Source organism: Balaenoptera physalus (assembly GCF_965194825.1).
Source record: "Balaenoptera physalus genome assembly, chromosome: 7".
NCBI classification, from domain to species: domain Eukaryota; kingdom Metazoa; phylum Chordata; class Mammalia; order Artiodactyla; family Balaenopteridae; genus Balaenoptera; species Balaenoptera physalus.
Window position 1 is genome coordinate 89,448,341 of NC_138886.1, and position 26,886 is coordinate 89,475,226.

Consider the following 26,886-nt stretch of genomic DNA (forward strand, 5'->3'; position numbering starts at 1 on the left):
AAAGAAATATCAGATGCTATCACTTCTATGTGGAATCTAAAATACAACACAAATGAATTTATCTAGGAAACAGAAACAGACTCACAGACATAGAGAACAGACTTGAAGTTGCCAAGAGTGAGGAGGGCTGGGGGAGAGATGGATTGGGAGTTTGGGATTAGCAGATGCAAACTGTTATATATAGAATGGATAGACAACAAGGTCCTACTGTATAGCACAGGGAACTATATTCAATATCCTGTGATAAAACATAATGGAAAAGAATATGAAAAAGAATGTGTATATATACATAACTGAATCACTTTGCTGCATGGCAGAAATGAACACAACATTGTAAATCAACTATATTTCAATAAAATTAATTTTTAAAAAAGAAGAAAGTCACCCAAAAAGGTTTTTCTGAAGTTGAAATAGTACTTATTCTTATCTATATCATCTAAAAGCCTGTATTAGGAATATATTCACTGTGGAAATGACTTAGAATCTACTTACATGAAGGAAACTTAAGTCTAAATCCCAATTTGAGCTGAAAATCTCAAGTAAGTAATGAGCATATTTTTATATTTTTTATGTTTAATAAAAAGGCCATATAAACGGTTTGACTTCTAACAGTTAGTACACAGATCTTATATTTGACATAATTTATGTCGAGTGTATAATTTGGGAAACAAGATCAGCACAAAAGCACCATGAAAGAGAAAAGACGATAACTGAAAGCATTCCAAACACCAGCACAGAGAGACTGAGCGTCGTATAGTTCATGGTCATCCAGAAAGACATCTGAGAAATGGCACCATTTTGGAAGCTGTTCACGTGGCAGAGACACGGCTTAGTGAGTACTGCCTCGGTTTCCCATGAACCTCCCTATGTGCTACAGGTAATGCAAAGGGTCCAGGACGGATGATGCTGCAGGCAGTGGGCTGCCTTAGAGGATCAAGCACCACGCTCGGGGGATTCACTGCTCGTGTAATGAGAAGATGCAGACCTGCTCCTTGCCTGGGGGAGGCTGGCCTCTCATCTCTCAGGACTGCTGTTTCTCTAGCACACCCTGAGAATGGCCTGGATAAAATGCAGCTAGAGCCTTCACTCTTAGCCTATCTAGAAAGAGCGCACAAGCACTCAGGGTCCATGTGGATTGCATCTCCCCACATATCTTGAGGCTATTTCAGTGGGTAAGGGAACCAAATAAAAACACTATTTAGGGGAGGATGCAGAGAAATTGGAACCCTTGTGGAAATGCAAAATGGTGCAGCCACTATAAAAAACAATATGAAGTTTCGTCAAAAAAAGTAAAAATAGAATTAGCATAATAAGCTCCAGCAATTCCTCTGCCGGGTATATGTCCAAAACAACTGAAATCTGGATCTTGAAGCGATATTTGTATACCCATGTTTATCACAGCATTATTCACAATAGCCAACAGGTGCAAACAACCCAATTGCCCGTAGATGGATGAATAGATCTCTTAGTCCATTCAAGTTGATATAACAAAATACCACAGACTGGGTGGTTTACAAACAATAGAAATTTATCGCTCACAGTTCTAGAGGCTGACAGTCTGAGGTCAGGGTGCCAGTAAGTTTGGGTGAGGGCCCTCTTCTGGGTCTCAGACTTTTTTTTTTTTTTTAAATTTAATTTAATTAATTAATTTATTTATGGCTGTGTTGGGTCTTCGTTTCTGTGCGAGGGCTTTCTCTAGTTGCGGCAATTGGGGCCACTCTTCATCACGGTGCGCGGGCCTCTCACTATCGCGGCCTCTCTTGTTGCGGAGCACAGGCTCCAGACGTGCAGGCTCAGCAATTGTGGCTCACGGGCCTAGTCGCTCCGCGGCATGTGGGATCTTCCCAGACCAGGGCTCGAACCCGTGTCTCCTGCATTGGCAGGCAGACTCTCATCCACTGCGCCACCAGGGAAGCCCTGGGTCTCAGACTTTTGTTGCATTCTGTCATGTTGGAATCAGGTAGGGATCTCTCTGGAGCCTCTTTATGAGTCACTAAGCCCTTTCTTAGTGGAAGACTTAGTCACTACCCAAAACCCCCTACCTACTAATACTATCACCTTAAGGGGTTAGGATTTCAACGTATGAATTCTGGTGGGATACAAACATTCAGACCATAGCAACTGATAAACAAAATCTGGGATATACATACAATAGAATATTATGCAGCCCTAAAAAGAAGGAAATTCTGTCATGCGCTATAATATGGATACTCAAGGACATTATGCTACTTGAAATAAACCATCACGAAAGGACAAATACTGTATGATTTCACTAATATGAAGTATCTAAGGTAGTCAAAATCATTGAAACAGATAGTAGAGAGATGCTTGCCAAGGGCTGAGGGGATGGGGAGGGAAATTTGTGTTTAGTGGGTTTAAGTTTGCTTTACAAGATGAGAAAGATCTAGAGATCTATTCCACAACAATGTGAATATACTTAACACCACTGAACCGTACACTTAAAAATGGTAAGGATGGTAAATTTAATGTTATTTTTTTACCACAATTAAAAAACTATTTTGTATTTCCTTTGCTTTTTTTCCTCTAATCCTTTCAAAACCTGATATTGAATTGAACAGCAATATACGCATGTAGTTTAAAAATACCATTCATCGCGTACTCATGGCATATCTTTACCCAGAATGAGAAATGCTATTAATAATTTATCTTGTATGCTTCCAGAAATAGTCTATATATATTTACATGCTCATATACGTATATGTTCATCTTGGAAATTTCTAATGGAAGCACAATAAATACATCCCTTTTCCTAGCTGTAAAAAAAAAATGTTTCTTAAATCTCATTATGAATAAATGCATTTGATAATCTTGTACACATGAAACTTATATAATGTTTTAAACCAACGTTACCTCAAATAAATAAACAGATCAATTAATTAAATAACCTCATTGTTTTCAAAGGAATGAATTCCATATAATACTATATTATTCCATAAAATGGAGTATCGTAATTTCTTTGTGTTCACCTATTGACAGAAAACTGGATCTTGACTGTAAACAATGCACTTAGTTTTCTTACAGGCACTTTCTGTGCACCTCTGAGTGTTCCTGTGGGACTAACTCCTAGAAGTGGAATTGTTACTTGGTGTAGACGATATATTGACAGGACTTAAAAGCATTACTCCTTTTGGGCTGTCATCTTCAGCGCTCTAAATAGCGGGTGCTTTTGAACACTTAAGTTTATAGAAATTGTCCTCCAAGGACGTGCATAATGCTGTGATGAACATGGGTGTACAAACATCTCTTCAAGACCCCGCTTTGGGTATATGCTTTGGGCATATCCCCATCTTATGCCATTTTATGCTCCTACCAGCACTGTCTGAGAGTGCTTGCTTCCCACGCCCTGAGGAAGAGGATCCCCATCCTGTATCATCACTTTATTCACCTCCAACATGAATCCTCTGTACTGTGCTAAGGTGGTTTGAGTGTGGGCCCTGCAGCCAGACAGCTAGGGTTCAAATCCTTGTTACATCACTAACTAGTTCTGTGATTTGAGGATAGTGAACTTGAACTTTTCATGCCTCAGTGTCCTTTTCTGTAAACTGGGCATAAGAGGGCTGTTGTGAGGATGTGTTTAATAAATATGTATAAAGCGCATGAAGCAGTGTCAGGCACTCACTAAGTACTCAGTATAACACTTCTTATTGGTTTAATAGTTTTCTTTAAATTGATTCTCTTTTTAACCTTAGTTTTATGCTAAATGCTATGTAATAATATCATAGATCAGATGTATACTATCTATATCTTATTCTGAAAGACATCAAATTACATGCATACATTTAAAATGAAAAGAAAGTTTTTCTAGGACACAGTTTGAAAAGGACTGTCCTAAGCAAGAGTATTAGCAAAGGTTTTGTGGAGTTCAAGGGGGAGAGGTTACATTGTGTCACACTGATGTTGTAATTTTCATTTCTTCATACTGAATCCATACATCATACCTTAAATAGATACAAAGTGGACTAGACCAAGGGTAAGCAACCTAAACCCAGAACCAGCTGGCTGTGTGGCTTTTTAAATAAAGTTTTATTGGAACACTGCCACACTCGTTCATTTACATATTGCTTCTGGCTACTTTCACACAACAGCAGAGTTGAGCAGTCACAACAGAGACTGCATGGTCTACAAAACCAAAAATATTTATTATCTGTCCCTTTATAGAGAAAGTTGGCTGGCACCTGGTCTAAACCAATATTTCTCTCTGTCTGAGACCCTTAAACATGCTTGAACAGCATCCAGCTTCTCAACTGCTGCCCTAGTCTTAGCCACTCTGAAAGTTTGAGGTTTGCTGATCAGAAATTCTCAACATCTCAGAGTTTTGAGACTGTGATATTAATATTAAAAAAAGTACTCAAAGCCTGTCTTCCTGTTTTGCAAAATTTTAAAATTTCATCATTGCTTTTGTCTATACAAATATATAAAATGTGGTCTGCATCAAAGGCAGAAAATTGTTCTAACTGTTAAGTGGCATAGGACTGCAGAGTGCAGAAACCATAGGAGTTATCAAGGGCTGTGAACACAGCAGTGCTCTAAACACTCCACCTCTGCTGTGGGCCATTTTCGCAAGATCCCAATTAGTGTGGTACCAAACCACTTGAGTCTTTTATGTCAAAACAACAGACCCAGGAAATCACCCATGAATAGCCTGAAGTACATACCATATCTGTGCCTTCTGTACATTTACATTATGTGTGCAAATTGTAGAATTTGTAGACTTTGACTGTCGTTCCCTATGAGACCCACTATTAGTACAACATCCTATGAAGCTAAGCTGCCAGAACTGCAGTCACGAGGAAGAATTTCCATGAAACCCTGGTGAGATGCTCCCTGGGCTGTCCTGCCTTCCACCTTCCCAAAACTTGGTTCTGCAGCACTTCCTTTCAATGAGTCTGCTGCCGGAGCACCTTTTTTGGTAAAAATTCACTTTTTCCATCATTTACTTTTCTTGATCAAAAACAATACTTTTGCCATCTCCCAAATGAATAAAAAAGTCTACTTCTAAAGCTATTTCCCCCACAACTCTGCCATACTCTGTTCATATTACTGTTTAAGATTTACCTTTTTCATAAAATATATCCTAATTTCCATATATCTCTAATAACACCACTTCTGGAACTACTTCATTCCAGGAAAAGTAAAACTGTAATTTGTAAGATGTCTCAAGAGTTGCTATTTATCCTGCTGCATATTTAAAATTCTACTCACCACCACACCCCTCCCTCCCAACCTGATAACACCTGGCAATTCAAATGAGCAAAATCGTTACTTTTGCAAAGCAATAAAGTAGGTACAAAGGATATCGGGATAAACAAGCTGTAGTCCCTGATGCCAGAATTGATGTGAAATAAGCACGAGGTGAATAAATATGGCAAAAGAAAAGTAATACTTGAGAAATAAAAATGAAAAATCCTAGGAGTAGAAAAAGAAGGGCGTGTCTACACAATTTTAGTACAGAGTAAAAGGGATTCGAGTGAAGGTTTTCAAGTTGGGAAGGATTGTAATCGACAAATGGAAGGAAGGACGCTCCACACCCACCGAATGCAGCTGGCCCTGGCGAGAGGCAGTTGTTACTGGATCCTGGCTTTCCAGGGACCCATCGGCTACTTTGTGGTAGCAGCTCAGGTGTCTCATTCACTTCTCTGCCTCAACCTTTTCAGCTGCTCTGAGAGTTTTCGACAGACCAAATCCAGCTTTTATCTCTATTGTCACTGAGACCTGCAATGAAGGGCAAATGGAACCACCTCTCTCTCAGGTTCAGTAGGGCATCGTCCTTGTACAACTTTGTGGGGAAGAAGTGTTAAGCCTCTTGTTACACTTAGGCTTGGCACCGAAATGCTCCCATCACACAAGCAGCATCACACAGTTGGCTAAGTTTTAACTTAACTAACCATCTGGGTTGAGGTCTGTTTGAGAACAGCAACTTTTCCTTAACTCAATCTAACAACTCCTTATTGAGAATCTGTTATAGGCCTGGCCCTCTGAGGAGATTAATCCCTGACCTAATGGCTCTCAGAGCCCAGAAGGGGGAGACATGTACAGAAAATTCAACTGTGGTCCACAATGGTAAGTGCAATCAACAAGACTGTCCATGGTACAAAGTCACTGCCTCGGGGATCAATGCGCTTGACGTAATGAGGTGAATGGTTAGGAAGGAGAGGGCCGTGTCCCTGACAAGGCCAAGTACATGGAAGAGATCGATACACAATCATTGAAATGCTGCTCCTATTCTGCCCAAAACCACCCAGTCTCAGAGCCAAACTTGAAATCGGCAAGCCTGGAGCTGGCACAAGCCTCAGACAGCCAAGGCACACTCTGCAGACCCTTCTTTGCAACCTCCTACCTGATGTGGGGCTTGGTTCTGTTGAGTCATCAACTCATTAGCAATAAATGTATTAACCTAGACCTGAAATAAACCAACATATATTTAAATGACTGAATTAGCAGGAATCTCTGTCAAGAGAATTTCCGCTCCTTCTACCAATAGAGCTTCACACTTAGCAGAGTGTCTGCTTCCTTACATACAAACCCTCCTTATCTCTGAGTCCAGTTTTTCTTATTATGATTTGACACTCTTCTTATCCCTCTTTATTCTGAAACTACACAGTCATATGATCTTTCTATTTATACCAAGTAAACGTAATTCTTTTAAACCTGAATCCAATATTCTTTATTAATTTGATTATGCAATATTTCAAACATCCCCCCAAAACAGATATGCATGTACTGATAATCTAGATTTATTTTAACAAGGTAAATATTTTGCCATATGTGCATCAGCTCTTTCTCTTAAATAAATGAAGTGGTGCAGGTATAACAAACAGTCCCCTTCCCAACCCCCATGCTTCCAGTATTTCCGTGTCTTTTTTCTGCCCTGCAAATTTGGGGTCACCTTTGTTGCTCTCTTAGAGCACTGTGAGATTGTTGTGAATCTTTCAATACAATATTAATTAGCCTTATTAATTAGTCTACTTGGTGCTCTAGGTTGGAAATGATCTAGAGAAGAACAAAGGTTCAAACGATTTGCTATGTCTATTTTATATTCATTTAAGGACCTACTGCTACCTATTTTTTCAAGGCGAAAGAAATCTATTAAATAGAATTATTTATACTAGAACTTATGTTTATTTCAAGTAATTTCTTTTCTTATTTTTCTCAAATATATTTTGCCAGTCCTTTCCTAGAAGAATGCCTTTTTCACACAAAAGGCCTGCATAGGAAGAAAAATGCACTTAAATTCTAAGTTTAATTCAATGCATTTTGAATAACAATTTCCATCTTAAATTCATAAAGGATACAACTTCTGAATTAGAGTTCTGATGAGTTTTTAATATGAAGAATAAACTCCTAATGAATGCAGAGTATAGCGATTCAGGAAATATTATAGTTCTCAAAGATAGGACTAACTTTAACCACTTGATTGTTATTCACTAATAACAATGAGAAAATACCTGGGCTCCGCCCCCCTAGGTTGGTGACCATCAGGGAGAAAGAGGGTGTCTTGCAGTCAGAGGGCACTGGAGCAAGCTTCCTGAGGCCCTGTTACAGAGAGCATCACCTGTTCAGGCTAACACGTGTGTGGGATAAGCTGCATCCTACAGCAGGCGGCACAGTCTCCTCTGATCCAGGCAGCTGGAGGATAGTTAAGGGGCAAAACAATTTCCCCCACAGATGGGACTTGGTTCATCCCAGTCAGTGCTTCTCACAATCTAGCTTGTACTGGAATCCCCTGCTCATCTTGTTAAAATGCAGATTCTATTCACTAGGTTGGGGTGGGGGCTGAGATTCCATATTTGTATCAAGATCCCGGGTGATGCTGCTGGTCCGTTGGTTACATGTTGAGTAGCAGGACTCATAGCAATCTAGGTCCTTTAATTCATAGAGAAAAAGGGAAGGCGAGGAGTAGAAAGATAAGATGTATACGAAGAGGAAAGCAGAGAAATAGAAAAGAAAGCAAAAGGTCATGGAGAGAGAGTGAAAGAGAGAGAGAGAGAGACAAAGAACAGGAAATTTGATAATATGGCCCTCCCAGCATCCCTCCATTCTAAGTGCCCCCATTAGGGTGGACATCAAGTCTTTACATGGCCCCACCCCCCAATCCAGGGGCTTCGGTGCTAAGTGTAGGGTGGCCTGGGAGCCGTCCTGATCAGATCAGCTCTTCACAGGTGGTGAGATCTGAGACTCCCCTCAGCCAGAGCCAAGTAAGTCCGAGCATTTCCTCAGATTTTTGAACCAATATAGGAAAATGAATGCCAGAAGCTAATCCACAGAAGGCATAGGACAGGGCTGCCTCTTAGTTACAGTCATTCCAGAGACCCAGCTAAATCCTCCCCTTCTCCGTGTGGTCGGATTCCCAAATTACCTAGACTGATTCAATTTGATTTTCTAGAATTTGTAACAATACAGATAGAAGACGGATATAGGGGAAAATGGAGAGAGAAGAGAGAAATAAGGAGAAAAGTATTTAATGAAAGGTGAAAAAATAGATAAGGAAAGAATAGAAGGATAGAGGAGAAGAGGGAGAAATAGTAAGGAGATGAGAATGAAGACAAAGTATTGATAAAAGAGAAGAAAAAACACCCAGGAATTGCAGGAGGAAAGGTCCCCATGGCCAATAGGGACCCAGTGGTCCCTGGGCCAGATAAGCCTCAACAGAGGACACCATTGCAGTGGACACCATTAGGCACGGTCTCCCGAGAGGAGAGGTGGGTATTGGCCTGGCTCTCATTGAGTCAGCCCATTGTTCCCAAACAACTGGAACGGGGAGGGAGAAGAGACAGAGTCAGGGCAGGCAGGTGGTCTGGGAAGGACAAGGCTTGCTATAGGGTCCCAAGAAGACCAGATAGGTGCCCAGGAGGGTGGTGATGGAGCTGCCCCAACACCCCTCTAGAATACTGCCAGCGCTCTAGGCTGCCCACTCACAGACCTCTCCTGCCCACCAGGGATGCTCACAGACCCAGACTCAGAGCAGGACAGTGGTTGGCGCCCACACCTCTCCCCAGCCCGGTCCAGAGGCCCCCAGGGAGCTCAGAGCTCACATTAGCTTGCAGGTAAGAATCCTGGTTCGCAAGTGCTGCCCCACAAAATTCTTGTAATGAATCTAAGAGTCACAGTAGATTGATGTAAGTGTTGGCTGACATATTCTCAGGGAAACAGTAGAAAATAAACATTAGTGAGCTCTGTCAGTGATCACTGATCTGCTGCACTGCTCACTGCAATGCTGTTCTATCATCCTCAGCGTCCTAAGACTCTGGCCACTTCCTGATTTAGTTGGGCTGAAGCTGCAAACTCATCTTCTAAGTCCTATGGACGTTTAGCACCAAGCTTGGTCAAGCCACCTGGTTTACTAAATGACCGATATAAACCATGATTGTTCACATCGTATAGGAAATGCGCCCCTTCTAAACTTGTTCAAACAGTGATACTTCTTCCACTACATTTCAAGTGAGGACATTTACTCTGCACATCAAAAGAGTTTGTATGTCTTGAGATGTAGTGCATCCCTTGGTGAGAGATGGTGATGCCTTTTCTGTCATGTAAGACACATGCCTTTATTTCCATTTAAATAAAACCCTTTTGGAATGTATTTCACAGATCTGAGTATTTGTTTAATTTTTTTGGTTATTTTCACATAGAAATCCAGTTCAGCCATGGAAGCAGTCACTCATTAAGAAAAAATATTAAAGTGGAACATATCACCAGTGAAGAACATAATTTCTTTTTTTAAGAAAGTCAATTTGGATAACTAACCTTCAGTAACTGGACCTGCAGTCCTCAAATCCCTTAGTAAAAGACTTTGTGGCCAGCCATGTCTCAATTTTATAATTTTGAGAATTTAGAGAGGTATACATTGCATTTCACATATTAATTAATATTCCATGGCTAACATGTGGCAAAGCATATGAACAACTTGCCCAAAGTAACATAAGTAAAGATCTTCTGTCTTATTATCATCTCATGTCCATTTTCAGTAAGGAGTTAGGATTGACCTTTTTCTGAGAGTTTTCGGAATTTGGAAAGAGTTAACATGTATTAGCGGACAGAGTTAGCACAGACAGCAGATAGACCCAGAAGAACAAGAAAATTCACTTAAAATAATTATGACAGGGAGAACATCCACAAAACTTTTAAGGCCAGAGAAGGAGTGCTTGATTTGGACTTTCTTATAAAAGTAGAAGGAGGCTTCCTGAGAAGGAAGCCAATACACAGTCTTTCTTGCTGGGGGTCAAGGTTACATCAGCGAGACCACAAGCTGGGGACACTGCTGTGGGTGAGAGCTACACTAGTGATGGCGGGGCAGCAGCCTCTCAGGGGGGACACCTGTGACACACCAACTGCGAGCAGGTGCTCAGATACCCCTGCAACATGACTTCATATGACTCTGGAAAACATCTTCAGATCCAATGAGAAATGTGTTTGCTAGGAAAGGATACCAAATGCAGAAAGAAAAAAAACATCAGAGATGTATAAATACAGTGGGGTGGGCAGAAAGGCCTCAAAGATGTCCAGGCCCTAAAGAAAGGAACTGTGAATATGTTACTTTGTATGGCAAAAGGGACTCTGCAGATGGGATTATGGTTAGGAAGACTGTCCTGGATTACCCAAGTCGATCCAGTCTAACCACATGAGCCCTTAAAGTAGAGGACTTTCTCCAGCTAGAAGAAGAGGAAATCGGAGAGGTGCAGCAGAAGGAGAACAAGAACAAAGAGCGATTTAAAGATGAAAGGGACTTGACCCCCTGCTGCAAGAACAGGCCACACAGAAAGCATAAGGGATGTGGGAAACCTCTAGGAGCAAAGACCAGCCCCCAGCTGGCAACCTACAGGAGATCGGTGTCTCAGTCCTACACCCACAAGGAAGTGAGTGAGTGTGTATGCAGAAGCATCAGGAGGGCAGTCCTGACTGCTGCCCTCTGAAAGGCCTGCTTGCAAGGCTGGCCCATTCCCAAGACTCTAATGATAAAGGTGGCTTAGTGTGCCTAATGTTTGTTCAAACACTGTGGTTCATACTCAATACCTGCCTTCCTTCTGGGAGTCTGGGATTTTGTTACATGCAAGGCAGAGGGTGCCTACATGACCAGCCCCCAGTACATGAGTTCACCTGGTTGGTAATATTCCATGTGGGTTTCTATAACTCACTGCTGGGGGATTAACTTCCCTGGGAGAGGACTGTGGAAACCTGGGCCTGATTTCCTCTGGGCTTCACCCCAAGCACACTCTTCCTTTGCTCATTTTGCTCTGTGTCCTTTCACTGTGCTAAATCATAGCTGTATGACTACACACTGGTCCTGTGAATTCTCCCAGCAAATCATGGAACCTGGGGAAGGTTCTGGGAATCTCCAGACACCTTGAAGGACAAGTCTTCCCCAGAGCCTCCAGGAAAAATGCCTTAAGCAGAGAACCCAGCCAGGTCTACTGTACTTTAGACCTACAGAACTATGACATAATAACTCTGTCTTGTATTAAGTCACTAAATCCATGAAAATGTGTTAAAGCAGTGATAGGAAATTAAGTAAATGGCACCATGAATAAACATATTACTTTCACTAATGAAGAGTATAATATCTCAAGGACATTTTTTAAAATCTTAAATTCATTCTCAAGTTAACATCAGCAATTCATATCTAAAACAACCACGTGAAGAAGGGGTAGAACCTCTGGTAAGGTGTATGGTTGATTTTTAAGAGCAGCTGACATTTTGTGAGAGGTCTGGAAAGCAGCCAAACCAGCCCAATCTTTTTAAAGAAACTGTGAGTATAATGTCAGAATCATCAACTAGTGTGATTTACTGCTGTCAGTGCCAGTTGTGTATAGTCGGGCCCAGATTAGGAGATGAATTCACTTAACCCACGGTGGTGCGCGCAGGAGATGTGAGGATCTTCCACTCATTCGTTTTAATTCAGCAAACATTTACCAACGTGCTCGGCCCCAGGCACCATGAAGTGCTGGGGACACAGGGAGGGAGGCAAGCTCAGCAGGAGTGTAAGGCAGGCCACTTTACCCATGTTTATTGTGTGATAGGATGGATAGGATTGAGGGGTCCACTTCTGTCCTCACCTGCATGATCTAGGGTTAATAATGCCACTATATTCTTGACCCTACCTCCCCAAGGGTGCCTGACCTTTAAAGAAATCAGCAGAGGGTGATGCTTACATATGATTCCTCTCCAACCTGCTTAACTAAAAACAAGAATTGTTAGAGTTGCTCAATCAAATGGGATTGGAGCGGGGCGAAAATATGAACCTTAATTAATACAATGAAGAATAAGTAGGCATTAACTATTAGTTAACTAATTTTGAAAAATAATATTTAATTTTGAACAAAAGTTCTCTATGTAAGTAGATGTTTCATTAAGCTTTAACTTACTTAAGCAATATTGACCTTAACCCCGCTTTGGACTTGGTGTTCTTAGAATAAGCACAACATTAATATCTGCTTCGGATCATACACATGGCAATTACTTGTTTGGAAACCTTAGGTCAGCCAGCCCTAAAAACACTCACATAGCCCTTCCCACTTTGTTCTTTTATCTAGTATTAGACAACTAACTAGTTTTTCTTGATTCAATTTGCATCAACATTTATTGACTAATTAATAAAAGCTCCAGGGATAAGAAATTAAGTAGACCACAATCTATTAAGTTATAATAAGTTACAGAGTTCTAAGGAAATTCAAATGAGGGCAGTTTGTTACACAACGAATATTATCATTTTGTTGCCTGTTACTTTTATAGATAAGCTATGTGCTAAGACATAACGGCTTTTTAGCTGACAATTTTCTTCTTACTCTGACAATTAAGAAAAAAAATTTCTTAAGTTATACAACATTCTTAGCCTAAATTAAATGGAAGATACACTGTGTCTTTTTTATTGTGGTAAGATATACATAACAAAAAGTTTAGCATTTTAGCCACTTTTAAGTGTACAGTTCTGGACATTAACATTCACATTGTTGTGCAAACATCACCACCTTCCATCTCAAGAACTTTTTCATCTTCTCAAACTGAAACTTTGTCTCCATTAAAACACTTGCAGTCCATTACTCCCTTCCCCTGGCTCTTGGCAACCATCTAAATTATATTTTTAATAAGAAGAAAAAAGTAATTTCTTCTCCACCTGATGAATCTTCTTCAGGCCACACCCCATCAGCCAATTGCAAACCTGCTGCAGACCTTTACAACACTCTACTTTTAGAGCTTCTCATTCAGAGCAGACTGTGATTTAAAGATATGAAATGCTAAATATAGAATAAATTACATAAATTTTAATATTCAAAAAGTTAAGCAAACAAAATTTAATTCTTCTAAAAGAAGCATGGATATGTAATCAGAAGTAGAAACTATGTCACTGATGTAAAATAGTTATGATTCCAAAGAATCCTAGGGATCTATTGTCCATAAATTACAAGGGGCCACATGGTGCCCAAGTTCCTGTTGGAGCAGGAACTCAACATATCCCGCAACAAGTCCTCCACAGAGAGACTCTCCATTACATCTATTTTTACATGTTCAGGGTCTTTCAGAAATTTCAGTTTATCAGAGAGCACAGAGAAAATGAATTTGCTTTATTTAAAAATGCTGAGGCAATATAAACTATTGTGTTTGTTATCAAACAAAAATAAAATCAGTCGTATGTGACTTATTTATTCCTTAGACTTCACACTATTTAAAGGAATAATGGGAAGACATTTACAATATTTCGCTACATTATAAAATTGTTTTACTTATTTCATAAATTAGCCATGGACGGTGTATTCTGGAACGTCACATGTGGCTTACATTCAGTGGAAACATTTTCAAGTAACTTAGGAGGCTCTGGTTCTATACTTGATCTGACAGATGGGCAGCAACATGCAGTAACTGGCATAATTCATACTCCGACAGACTGCTTTTCAATAAAGCACATACCCAGATGCTTTCCTCTCGTCGATAGTGCTTCCAGTTCCTCCCGCCATCGCTGAACATCAGGAGGTAGCTGGTCACCCAGTCGGAGCTCCCGTATCCTCCCTGGGTGGCCACAGCTGTGACCTTCATTCTTTCTCCAAGGTCAATCTGCAGCCACTGGTATTTATTTGACACAAGGGGAGACCAGCCACCAGCTCCTTTTTGTGGGAATAAAAATAAGAAAACCGGTAAAGACAGAGAAATCTTTGAAATCTATATTAACCTGTAAGAGTGGGGTCATAAATAAGATTTATGAAAATCATAGTTTCAAATTCTGCATTATATAATGCCTCAGAATTATACAAACACACTCACATACACACACACCAACACAAAATAAAAACACAGGTTAAATGTAAATGGATGAAGCCTATATTAATTGTTTTGTTTCTTAGTTCATAACCCCTGACTCTCTGGTATTGGGGTGTCCCGCTAAGTGAAATTGCTTAATGTAATAGGTGGACAACTAAACACCATGCCATTACATCAGTGCTTGGAACTAGTGTCGTTACTGGCTTCAATGCATGACTTGCCCTTTGTTGGACATAAACAAAGGGCAAACTTTCCTTTGTTGGAAAATAACAAACTTTCCTTTGTTGGAAAATAAAGCTAGAAAACCTTAATTCTGGATTCCCAGCATGAGGAAGTACAATGTGGAATGTTGGGATAACAAAGATGGCTATGGCATAGCCCTACACTCATGGTGCTTACAGACTCATAGGAGAAGCAGACATTTCAAAGAACAATTTGAAATGCAATATGGGAGGGGTGGAGGTGAAAGTGATTTCTGTGCAGGGAGGGAGAGTTCTAAAAAGTCAGCAAGGAGGGTGAGCGAGAACCCAGAGGAAGTGAATGGGGAGGAGTTTCTCAGGTATTCAAGACAATAGGTGCAGAGTGGAAATTACTGTGCTTTGTTTTCTCCAGTGCTTGTGAGACACCGAAGAATTAGGGATACCTGTGAATGTATTATTGATATATTGTGTTCTTCTAGTTTAACAGAAACATGAGTTTTGAATTTGGATTTAGATGTCATATTAAATTTTCTGAATTTAAATTATTATGCAATATAAAAATTGGGAAACAGGTTTGAAATGCATTCTGGAACTGATATTTTGCTAATTATCCATGTCTAGAAAACACAGTGTCATGTAAACAGTCCTTAACACAAAAAAACTAGCTTTAAAAAAAATTTTCCCCATTGTCCTGACATCTAATTTGAGGCTCTCATAATAAGGTCTGACACTTTAGACAACATTTATTATCTTTTTTATTAGGGGCTATTATTAACATCCATGTCCTGTTTACAAAAGCTGTTACGACCAAGTACACGTCAGGAGGTGTGTGACATGGTTACAAGACAGCTCAAAGGAAAATGGAAGTGGAGCGCTTACATCAGGGTGTGGAGGTGAAACTAGCAAGTGGGCACATCTGTTGCTTCTCTATGTCCTCTGCTAACGGCACTACGTGTATAACCCTTAGCAAAATTTAAAGCTTACAAATTCTTTAAAACTCAAATTCTTTCTAAGATTTCCTCATTTCCTGCAATCTTTATTCCAAAATTCCAAAATTTCCTCTCAACCACAAGCACAATGTCTTTTCCTTTGATCCACATCTTAAACATGCCACAACTCTGGCTGTTCTGTAATGCATTATTAAACTTTTTATTTTGAAATAATTTCAGATTTACAAACGAGTTGCAAAGATGGGATAGGGAGTTCCTGTCTACTTTTTACAGTGTGTCCTAATGTTAATATCTGACATCACCATGGTATTTTGATCAAAACTAAGCTATTAACACTGGTACAATGGTAACAAAACGACAAACTTTCTTTTGATGTCTCCAGTTTTTCCACTAACTAACTCCCTTTTTCTGTTCCAGAACCCCACATTGCATTTAGTCACCTTGTCTCCTTAGTGTCTTCCAACCTGTGATAGTTTTCAGTCTTTCTTTGTCTTTAATAACAAGATTGATCACCACCCAACACCTCCCTGCTACTTCTACTGATTTGTGCAGAGGTCCCATCTAATGTTTGATGAATGATAAGTCCTTCTGGGTTCTAGCTGAGGGTTAACTAACAGTCCCAAGTAACATTACTCTGCAACTGCCTGTAATTTTATAATAATTGCCAAAAGAAGTCAGAAATTAGGTGTTGGCATTTAGCTGATCATTTTAACTTAAAGGTTCTACATTTGAAGTTTTATATGAATCAGTTTCAATCTCTGCGAAACTGCTAAATGTCCTGTATTCTTAGTATCAAGGTTGTAAAGAATGTACTGAAGATACTTCTTCTTTTTGCATTTCACAATCTTTCTCTGTCATCTTTAATCTCTCTTGAAGCGGGAAGTACCATCAACACGGGCACCACATGTACAGAAACGCAACAGAGTAAAAAGGGTCGGCATGCTTCCAGCATCTGCCCTGGGACCAGCCTCTCCCACAGATGCAGCCACGTCTCTGTCAACCACTCTTCACCATCTGCAGGTAATCAACCTTGAACAGTTCATATTCCTTACCTGTGGTGAGAAGGTGCTACTGGTATGCAAATTAAACTATCTGATTAAGTAGGTACTCTGATAAAGTAATGAAACTGCAGAATTCCCTGTGCTGCAAAGCAATTCATTTCAGCTGGGTAACACAGCCACGGCGTAATCCCCAGACCCCTGTAGGGTGATGATGTTGAATTACTGTGCATTTGCCCATGCACGCAGTCCACCGGGGTAGATGCCCTTTTTTCTAATGACTGGAAAAAGTGGGAAATGCACAAATATAACCTGAGGACTGTTAGGGAGCCCCGAACAGTTTTACTGACGGGTAAGGAGATCACTGCTCTGTAATGGAAAACAAAACAAAATACACTGAAACAACATTAAAGTGGGTACGCTTGAGCACAGCCGCCCCACCAGCTCTTAGCTGCAGAGCAGTGGTTCTGAAACTGATCAGCCTGCATTATTCAATGTTGCAAATCTTCAGTAAATTCCCCCTGGGAACCAACACCCCCTGAAACAGAGCCCAGGGATTTGCAATTACTGTTTTGGAGTCACCAGTGCTGAACCCACAAGAAAGGCACTTGCCCTCCCACCCAGCTCTTCCCCTGACCACACCACAGACTGTCTTTTTCCATTGTCACCGTCCTGTCTCCTGCCTCAGCCCCTTAGTTGAATAAAGTGTCACAATTCATACAAAGGAAAACATGTCCAGAGGGTCTGACTTGCACAGAACAAGGTTCCACAGCTTAGGACACTGAACACAAAACAAAACATCCCTCCCTGCAAAGTGTGATAGGTATGCTTTAGGGCTGCAATGAGAATTCAACAAGAAGCTGTGTTAGAGCATCTAGCACAATACTTTCTCTCCCATACACGATCGCAAGACGGGAGACAGTCATGGTGAAAGAGGGGTGACATCCAGAGTGTGGGGCATTGCAGTCTTTTCATTACTGAATGGCCCGTTACCTGCCACTTTATACTAGATAAAGGAGAGAAAATGAGGAAAGCCAAAACTTGTCACAAGCATGTGATGTGTTCAGGACCCTCCCAGATGCTCTAAGTGCTACCTCACAACTCCTCCATGCACCCGGCAAGTGGGACGGGTGTTACAGTCTCTGCTTTGCAGACAAGCAAAAAACAATCATTTTAGGTTCGGGTGAGGGTATTTTATTAAAGCTTAGCTCCCTTTTCATTCTCTACCCCTTCTAAGAACATATCCCTGCGATTTGTCAGTTATTCAGTATTGTTTGCTTATCAATACCATACTGTCTTTTATAGTGATACACTGGCAGATATATTGGAAGGTTTCTGTCTCTAGTTATGCCTGTGTGACTGTTTCCCCCACCTTTCGTTGGCTCAGACACAGGCAGTGACTTGTGTCTTTGGGGAGAGGAAAGGCTGAACAGGAAACTCTCAGCGAGGGCCTTAATTATTCTGGTCACTGATCAAGATGAAAATGACCCCTGCCCCTGGTGGCCACGGGGCATGCACTGTCATAATGAGTGTCAGCTTTGTGCAGAGGGGGAAATTACCCAGAGGTGGGAATTACCCAGAGGTGAAAAGGAGAATAGCTCATGCCTTCTTCAAGTTGGAACAAGGTCCAGAGCAGAAAGATACCGAAGGGAGCAAAGTCAAGTGGGATAATCTGAAGTGAACAGACTAACCTATCTCCAGGGCATCTAAATGTCAAGCAAGTAAATGGCTAAATTGAAATTGTAACCAAGGGAAGTTTCCCTCCAAGATCTTCATTACATTGTCTCAAATGGGAGCTCATTAAGCTCTGTGTATTTCTTTCCTCACTTAAATGCATCTTAATTCACAGAAAACTCATTCCAGATTCCAGGCGGGGCTGGGTGAGTGGGGAGAGGGTGAGATAAGCAGGAGTAACAGATGTTCCCAGGAAAAAGGGGCCATAGGGCGGCAGGCCCTGGGGATGCTCCCTGACCATCCCACTCAGAGATCTCTGGGATTTATATATTGGTGTTTTTGTCACAGCCCTGCCTACATTGCTGAGGGAAATTTAAGCATTTGCTCCAGCTCTGATTTCTTAAGGAGCAATTCCAACTATCTACATATACCATTTCTGGCTATCAGGATGTAAAAAATGCAGAAATCCTCCCTCTGGACCTGTCTAGGTAACCTCTGATTCCCTTTCTGCTGTGCTTCCTGCAGTCTGCTAGCAGCCTGAGCAGGAGACAACAGGTAGTTTTCCAAAAAGTGCATCCATAATGAAAAAAATCACACAGAGCTGCCTAACTGTAAAACAGATTCCTGTACTAAATGCAGACATACCCTATAATGGTTTTGTAAACAGACAATTTAAAATTAAATAAAAAATAAGTGTATACTTGTTAATTTGTGATTCAAATTAAATGCCAGTGATATTAAAGAAAAAAAGTACAGTGTGACTGTTCACACGTGACTCCCTTAAGTTCTGCGCACAGTGTCCCGAGGGACAACTTTCAATGCCCTTAGCAATTAACATTCATCGCTGCAGCTCTTTCTGCATAAAATAAACAAAAATCCATTGCTACTGTGTGTTTTGTTTTGCTTCTCTCATAGACACTCCTGACCAAGTTTTAAAGAAACACACAGTAGCGAGGCATTCAGATCTGAGTTGATCTCAGGCTTTGCAGTCCTTATGTGTTTGAAGTTCTGTACTGACAAGACTATAAGATGATTTTGCTAATTTCTCACCTTAGAAATAAAATACAAATTGCCCAGCAAGCCTATAAACCATCCGAACATGTACTAAATACCTCATTCATGACTGAATAAAATGTACGACCAAGTGTATTTGTGCATCTCCCGTGAAATCTTCATGTTTATGAGAGATGCAGCTCTGAGATCTGGTCTAATTCTATAAAAGCATCATTGTGCATCTTTCAGAGGCCCCCTGAGTTATTCAGAACAGATATGATTCCAGATCATTCTTGAGGCCACTCAGAATAGCTGCATCTCCCTCTGATATGTAGAGAACAGTGGGGAATCCAGGATGCCCAGAAAGGCAGGAGGCCAGGCGTTCTGCTCCAAGGCCCCCACCACTTCCCAGGGACACACCGTTACTCTTCTTAAGGCAATAGCTCCTTTTTCTTTTTAATTAAATTCAGTGTAGGATCATGTCAGGAAATGCAAGGGTGAGATGCTTAGAAATAAAACCATGAGTACTAAATTATCCATCCATACTTGACTGCTCAGTTAGCCAGAAGCCTTTGGAAAAAAAGTCCATTGATGGTAAAACTTACATTTTCTTTAGTGATGTTATGTAGCTGAATTCATTACAATTTGTAAGCACACTGTGAAAGCCTTGGATAAAAAGAGATATGTACAGACGAGCTGCTATACAAAATAGAGTAGTAAAATGAGAATGCAAAAAGGATGAGGTCTGAGCATCACAATATGTAAATACTACTGACAAAGATGCATTTTTCTGGGGTGTAGGCATTCATCCCCAGCAAAGTATGGCATTATTTTGTGTCGGAGAAAAGCCTGCTCCACTGGATTTCCTTGGAGGAAACATGGCAACAAGGGAAGAGTCTACTGCAAGGATCACAGGACAGAGAGAACAGGGAACCCCTGAAATACCATCTTCCAGTCAGCCCCTAGTCCAGAAGCTCCTCATTAATGTTCAGAGCAAAGGTGGGAGTAGCTGACCACAGGGTCCACTGAGATATTCCATTAGCCTTTGTCACTGGCTGTGGTCTTCCTGGACCAGTCTCTGTGCCACAAGTTAAACCAGAAGTTCAAGACTCCTGTGTGCTTTGATTTAACATAGCATCCATGTATCATCAGTGATCCCAGATGCCTCATGAAAGGTTGCTAATTGAACCTCACCCCTTTGGCAGGATTGAAGGTCACCTCACTTGGTACGTCTTTCATCAGTGACTCCAAACAAGAAAAAGGGAATATCCCTACAAGAGGCAATGTAATTGCATTGGATGAGTAAAGCAGTATGTAATGGGATAAAATATATCTCCATAGGGATGCCAATAATATTTATTAAAAGTGGAGTAAACAAAGACATCATGGTGTATGTCAAGGATACATACTGTTAAATAAATAACCTTCATGAACATTTCTGTATATTATACATGATATAAAAGTGAATTACTTTGGAAAAGAACAGAGTAGAATTTGCTAGACAACTAGTTTTGAATTTGGATAGTGCTTAGAAGGGCTTCCACATACTTTTTGGGAAGTTGCCAAGTACGTCATAGGCAGTACTCACTCTTGGAAAAATACTATGGCAAAATTGTGGCCACCATAAGATACTTACTGGGCAGATAATAAACACAGACATAATTTTGCAAGGATAAACTGTTGTGTTTTTCATTCCTCTCCCGTAAATCCTGTTAGCCTGTGATCATTATCCCATGAAGCCCTAGAGAAGCCAGGGAGGGCAAAGACCAACTAAGAAAATAGGAAACAGGACGTGTGATGTCTCCCTCTTTGGCAGGAAGAAGAGATGGGAACCCAGAGGATCGTGGGAAAGAGAGGAAATGGAGGAAGGGTAAAAGGTGGTGGGAGGGTGATTCAGACACCTTGCTCAGGAGCGAAGTCCCAGGGGGATCAGAAAAGTGAGAGGAATAAGCAAGCTGTGGAAAGACTTTGTCTTGGCTTCCATTTGGAATTTTGGGAGATCACCTTGTAGGGGGCTGTGTAGTCATTACTAATGGTTACCAACTATTTCCCTTCTTCTACCTTCCAGGCACTTGGAGGATTGCGATTTCCACGCCCCCTGGTGGTTGGGTGGGGCTATGTGACCAGCTCTGGCCAACAAGCTCTGAGTGGAAGTGATAGGTTACTTCTGGACTAAACTGCCAGGACAAAACCATTTGACGATCTTTTTCCCCTTGGTACGGTGAACCAGACTGCCCACAGGCCATCAAAAGGGGGCACAGAAGTGAGATGAGAGTCTGACTGGATCTGAACAGAAGGTCAACTTGGCAAAGGCAAATTAAACCTGTAACCAAGGCTGCTCAGGCTGGAAACCAAATGAGACTCATGGTCAGGCTTCAGGGAGGCAAGAAGTGACATCGCAAAGATCCCGGAAGGGACAATGACCTGTTCCCTGGGAACACAGTCTTACCAAGAGGTAAATCCGCCACAGGCTTCAGGAGCAGGTGCCAAGTAACCCTCAGCGTTAAAAGCAGACAAACTCCTTCAGCAGATAGCAAGGAGCTGTGCCGCAACGTGAGAAGCCCCACCATCCAGCTCCATGAGGGCACCAGCCCTTCTGTAAACCCAAACACTGTCTTGGAAAGAAGCAGGAACAAAGAAATCTGAGCATCCCTGGAAGATGTTCACCCATTCAAAAGAGTCCACTGAATCCAAAAGAGACTGAAGATTGCCTTATTCTGGGGGTAGTGCTATAATTTGAGCTACTTGGTAGAGAGAAATGACAACATTGCCTCCCTGAAGGTTGTTGACAACGCTGAAAAACACGTTTGGTTTGTTCTGGTTTGTCTCATCTAGCATCTTAGGTTCTACGGAGGTAACCTGGAGACTCCAGACCTTGAAAAGGACCATGGCAAAATCTGAGCAGATGAGTTCTGTGTGACAACTGTACGGCAGGGTCTGCACGAACCCTGGGATTTGGGGGCTTCTCCTCTCACATGCTACCATCATGCCGTGATTTAATAAAGTTGCCTGGTCACCAAGACAGTGCTCTGTGCTTTAGAACATGGGTGTATTTTACATGGATGCTATTACATTTGGCCTGTCCACTGCACTCAATACCCACAGTTGCATCTGCAGGATCATTTGTTAAGAAAAATCGGAAAAAGAATGTGTCTTGGCCCTAATAGGTCTAAAAACTTTTAGGAAGCACAGATAAACAGAATGAAAAATCTGACATCCAGAGGCAAAAAGTCCCCAGTACATTCATAGGCCTTTATAAAAATCTGGTTTGCAAGCCCTTTTATTGCCATCTGAATTGCTCAGACTAGTATTTGGGAATACTGACTACCAGGCACCTAGCCTGTGAATAAAAGATAGAAATACTGGAGAACTACGATTTTATGAAAAAATATGAGGGACAAGTTTATTATTATAAGATTTGCATCAAACATTTTTGATGTATTCAGTAATATTATGATTTATATCAGGAGTTGATATACGCCTAGATATTTTAAATTATTATTCACTCTTTCCATTTTCTAACATTTCTTTGTAAAAAACAGTGAATTTTACATCACAGCTTATTTGGGATATTGCAGAGTCCAAATAATCAGACGTTCCAGGTTATAAGAAAATATTTAGTGTCTGATGCCCAGGCCTAAGCATTTTCTGCTAATCGAATCATGTGTATTTATTTCCTGCTAAAACCTGGAGTATTAACTTGTACTAGTAAATGTACTTCCTAAAGTGAGAAATAAATATCTTAACGCTGAGAACTGTTGCTAATATGCTCAGCCATCAATTGTATTGGGAGCATTAGACAAAATCTTTCCTGGCTCCACCAACACATAAGTCTGTTGTGAGGAAATATGATCAATGTCTCGGTACGGGAAAGGTTAAGAATTACAAAGAGAAAAGAAAACATCCAGTCAGTTCAGCTTGTCTCCATCTACTTTCTGTTTGCAATACACAATATAGTAATCTGATATGCCATTTTTGATCAAGTTAAATTTAAAGCAGTCTCATTTGCGCTGTCAGTGATGAGTGGCTTGCCGCATTAGAGGGCGTGATTTTCAGCATCTGGGCCATGAATGGAGTTGTCCCTCTTTCTGGGGATGATTGTTTATGCAAGCACTTTGGGGGAACAAAAAAGGAGAACAAAATGTGTGTACACTTCCTCCTAATCAATCTCAATCAGCTCTGGCCAGACCACTCATCTCACCACCATGCCTGCGGTGACTAAAGAGGACACGTCACGTGGCTAAAAAGAACATGTTATCCGGAGTTGGAAAGCAGCATCTGAAATGCTAAAGCCAGTTTCATGAAGGGTCACCTACAGTAACAATAATTGTAAAAACAAAAGGTTATTTTCACATGCAAGATCTAGAATGAAAGTCCAGCATGGTTTACTCTAAGGTAGTTTTTTTACTTTTGGTTTTGGTTTTTTAACTTTTGTTTTGAATAAACTTGGATAAACTGCATAAAGTTCCTTTAGGAGATTTTTGAGAAGAAAAAAATGAAGTCAATATTATAGCATGTTCTTATTTAGAATAATACACAGATTTCAGCAATCTTGATTTTATATGAGAAATATTAGGTCACTTGTAATTCTAGGAAATATCAATTTAATATTGATGGAAACAAATTCAGCTAACATGAATAGTCAAACCCAATTTGACTGTAAAGATGTAAAGCTTCAAGAACTTTACATTTTTATCTAATGGCATCAATTTTCTTGAATAGGTATATGAATACATGTACGTGTCTGTGTTTTACCCCTTAAAAAAAAATCCATCAGTTCTGAAAAATCATACATTCAGGCATTTCCAGTAATTTGTGTTTCTCTGTATAAAAATGTAAGGTGTATGACCTCAGAGGGGATACTTTGTTAAATGTATTATCTGGAACCCAATCCCAGACTTCAAAATGGGAATGCTAGAGGAACCAGACTAGAAATTTCAAAAGTAAACTCCAGGAGCACTTAGTCCAATATTGAGTGATGATACTAGCCCATTACTATCTCTACAGTAACCAACACTTCCATTAGGGAGCTCACAGAAAACACTGGCAAACAGGTGGTAACATGCTCAGGAATCATGGTTTTCAAAGATGCAAGGTCTGCATCTCTCTGCTTTGGCCCACCTGTCCCTAGAAATGCCTGGATCCCTCCTAACTTCTCTGCTCATTCCTCTTAATATCCTTCATAGACTTCTTTCTTCTATTTATTGCAAAGTCTTTTCTAAGAAATATTTTACTACTTTTCATAAATTAATAGAAAACAAAATAAATACATAAACTGCATAAGTAAAAAATATGTAAAAGAGAAAACATGAAATGTGCAATAAGTTCTAGTCAATTAATTAACATTTGTTATGTGTTGAATCAGTGAAGTACTTTAAAATCATAAAATGCCTTAAAGTTTGAATTATTTGGCTTTGGGGGGTTATACAGTGGGTCAAATTTATATATATGCACACACATACAATCAAAAATTATGTATAGACTATTCTCTTACTACCTTTATGTATCAGGTAGATGAATTGATCAGCTGCTATGTATAAAGTTCTTGGTGGAAGCTGTGATATTTGAGACATTTCTAATTCTTAATGAACATTCTAGAAGTGCAATGACTTATGGGCAAAATAAGAAACTAGGGGTGTAAGACAGACCACCTTCTTTAAAACTTCCAAATACCACAACACAGACCAAGGAAATTTTAACCATACAATCAGGGAGTCTAACATGATTTTCCTCACTAGATCATACACAAAATATTCCAAAAAGCGAAAACTACTATATATGAAGAATCATCGCCCTCATTATATTCATCCACATTTCATACTATCCACATTTTACATCATAATCATCTAAACTAAAGTGAACTAATATGTTCTCCAGCATTTACCAAGGCAAAGGAAATGTCAATAAAGACTCTGGGATGCTGGCTTTTAACAGAAAACACATATAGATAATCCTTCAGAAGGAATATTGATAAATTGTGCTGTCTAAAGCATGCTTTAGAAATGGGTCTGAAATCAGGTGGTAATATCTAGGGATATTTAGTGAAATGTACACTATATGCAATCAGAGTAGCAACAACCATGAAAAAAAAACCCTCATCAGTTGATTGCCACTCTTAAAATAATTAGTTTAAATTTGCAAAGAGAGTACTTTAAATATAAAAGATAAGCTTTGTACTTACCATTTTATAATGATGGCTTATAATATTCTGAGTTATTAGTTTTTTAATTAAATATAATGGAAATAAGTTCATCTTAAGCTTCAGGATTTTCCCTTCTAATGTTTATAAACTTCCCAGTGCCACCATATTGATAGCACTGGAGGCCTGAATCATAAAGATACTCTACACATGCAAATTAGAAACACAACACACAAGCCCCTCGGGCCTCTTTAAACTAATTAAATATGGCTTATTTAGTTTTTACAATTTTAGGGAAACCACTGGAAAGTTTAGATGTTAAGCTGATATTAGAATAACCACCAGACCGAAAATGGGTAATTTGATAACTGATCTCATTGAAATCTGGTTTCAAGGAGAATATATTTTTACTGGGGTGCTAAAAATGATTATGAATGATGCTTTGAGGAGTAAATATCTGGCCACAAAATGCTTTTTCCTGGGAAAAGACCATGAAGGTGGACAATTAATGGACATGCCTTCCCATCCTGAGCTCACTGAATTTCTTCACCTGTGTTCTTACTCTTCCCTGCCAATCGATTTGATCACTTACTAGGTTCCCAAATTTGATCCTTAAGGACACAGTAAAGTTCAAGCTAGACTTTAACTCTGATCTTAGAAATGTCAAAGAAAGGGAGGAAAACACTCAATTCCTTAGTAGTATCTCCAGAATTTACAGCAGTGCGTTTACATGGGACACAGTTAATTTTCACTTTTACTTTCTGAATTCATCTTTCATTTAAAAAATCTATCCCTTAAAACAGTAGCAAAACAAAAGCAGAAATAGAGACACAGACGTAGAGAACAAATGTATGGATACCAAGGGGGAAAGGGGTGGGGTGGGAGGAATTAGGAGACTGGGATTGACATATATACATTATTGATACTATGTATAAAATAGACAAGTGATGGGAACATACTGTATAGCACAGGGAGCTCTACCTAATGCACTGTGGTGACCGAAGTGGGAGGGAAGTCCAGAAGGGAGGGGCTATCTGTACCGGTGTGGCTGATTCATTTTGTTGTGCAGTGGAGGCTAACACAACATTGTCAAGCAACCATACTCCAATAAAAGTTAATCAAAAAAGTAGCAAAGCATTTGAATTTGAAGTGTATGTATTCACTTATTTAATCCACTGAATTAGTATTTGTGCAATAGAAGAGGTAATTCACTCGACAACATTCAAGTAGCAAAAATGGACCTTTCCAAAAAGTAAGTCATTCACTCCCTTCCCACTAATAGGAAGGGAATCTTTATTTTCAGTAGCAGCCTTCACCTGGCCTCCTCCCAGGCCAAGTCCTGGGAATGGAGTCATTTTCCCATGACATCCTTTGGCAGCTTCACATCTTGCAAACATCAGGCTTCCCCAGTGGCTGCAGCACTGGCTCCTTCTTGTGTTGTTGTAGTTATTCATGACCAGCGCACTTGACTAGTCACCCTTCTGTCGCCGGTCCTAAAACTAAAAAGGGATGATAACCCTGGAAAAAATCTAGACTCCAATCATTCCCTTCTCATAAATCTTATTGATGATCATTTGCTGGCAATCAATAGGGAAGGAAGATAGCAAAACAAACCAAAAAATGGATCATAAGCAAGAAGAAAGCTAGCAGAGGAATACTAGCAG

The 26,886-nt window shown here is 40.2% G+C and overlaps 2 protein-coding genes across 3 annotated transcripts in view; both read right to left on the reverse strand.

Annotated features, from left to right (window-relative positions):
* Positions 1 to 14,102, reverse strand: part of LOC309664385 (low-density lipoprotein receptor-related protein 12-like) — a 70,299-nt gene extending 56,197 nt beyond the window's left edge. Inside the window, exon 1 of the mRNA XM_082469656.1 lies at positions 13,921 to 14,102. Within this exon, the coding sequence (XP_082325782.1) occupies positions 13,921 to 13,967 (47 nt within the window). The 5' untranslated portion in view covers positions 13,968 to 14,102. The remainder of the gene's footprint in view (positions 1 to 13,920) is intronic.
* The window catches only part of LOC309664471 (contactin-associated protein-like 2), a 189,962-nt gene that overhangs the window by 70,218 nt on the left and 92,858 nt on the right, over positions 1 to 26,886 (reverse strand). The window contains exon 4 of one of the 2 annotated variants that reach the window (XM_082469959.1): positions 26,539 to 26,721. The exons of the other annotated variant lie outside the window; for it this stretch is intronic. Within the exon in view, the coding sequence (XP_082326085.1) occupies positions 26,696 to 26,721 (26 nt within the window). The 3' untranslated portion in view covers positions 26,539 to 26,695. Of the gene's footprint in view, positions 1 to 26,538; positions 26,722 to 26,886 lie in introns of those variants that run through there. 2 annotated transcript variants of the gene reach the window in all.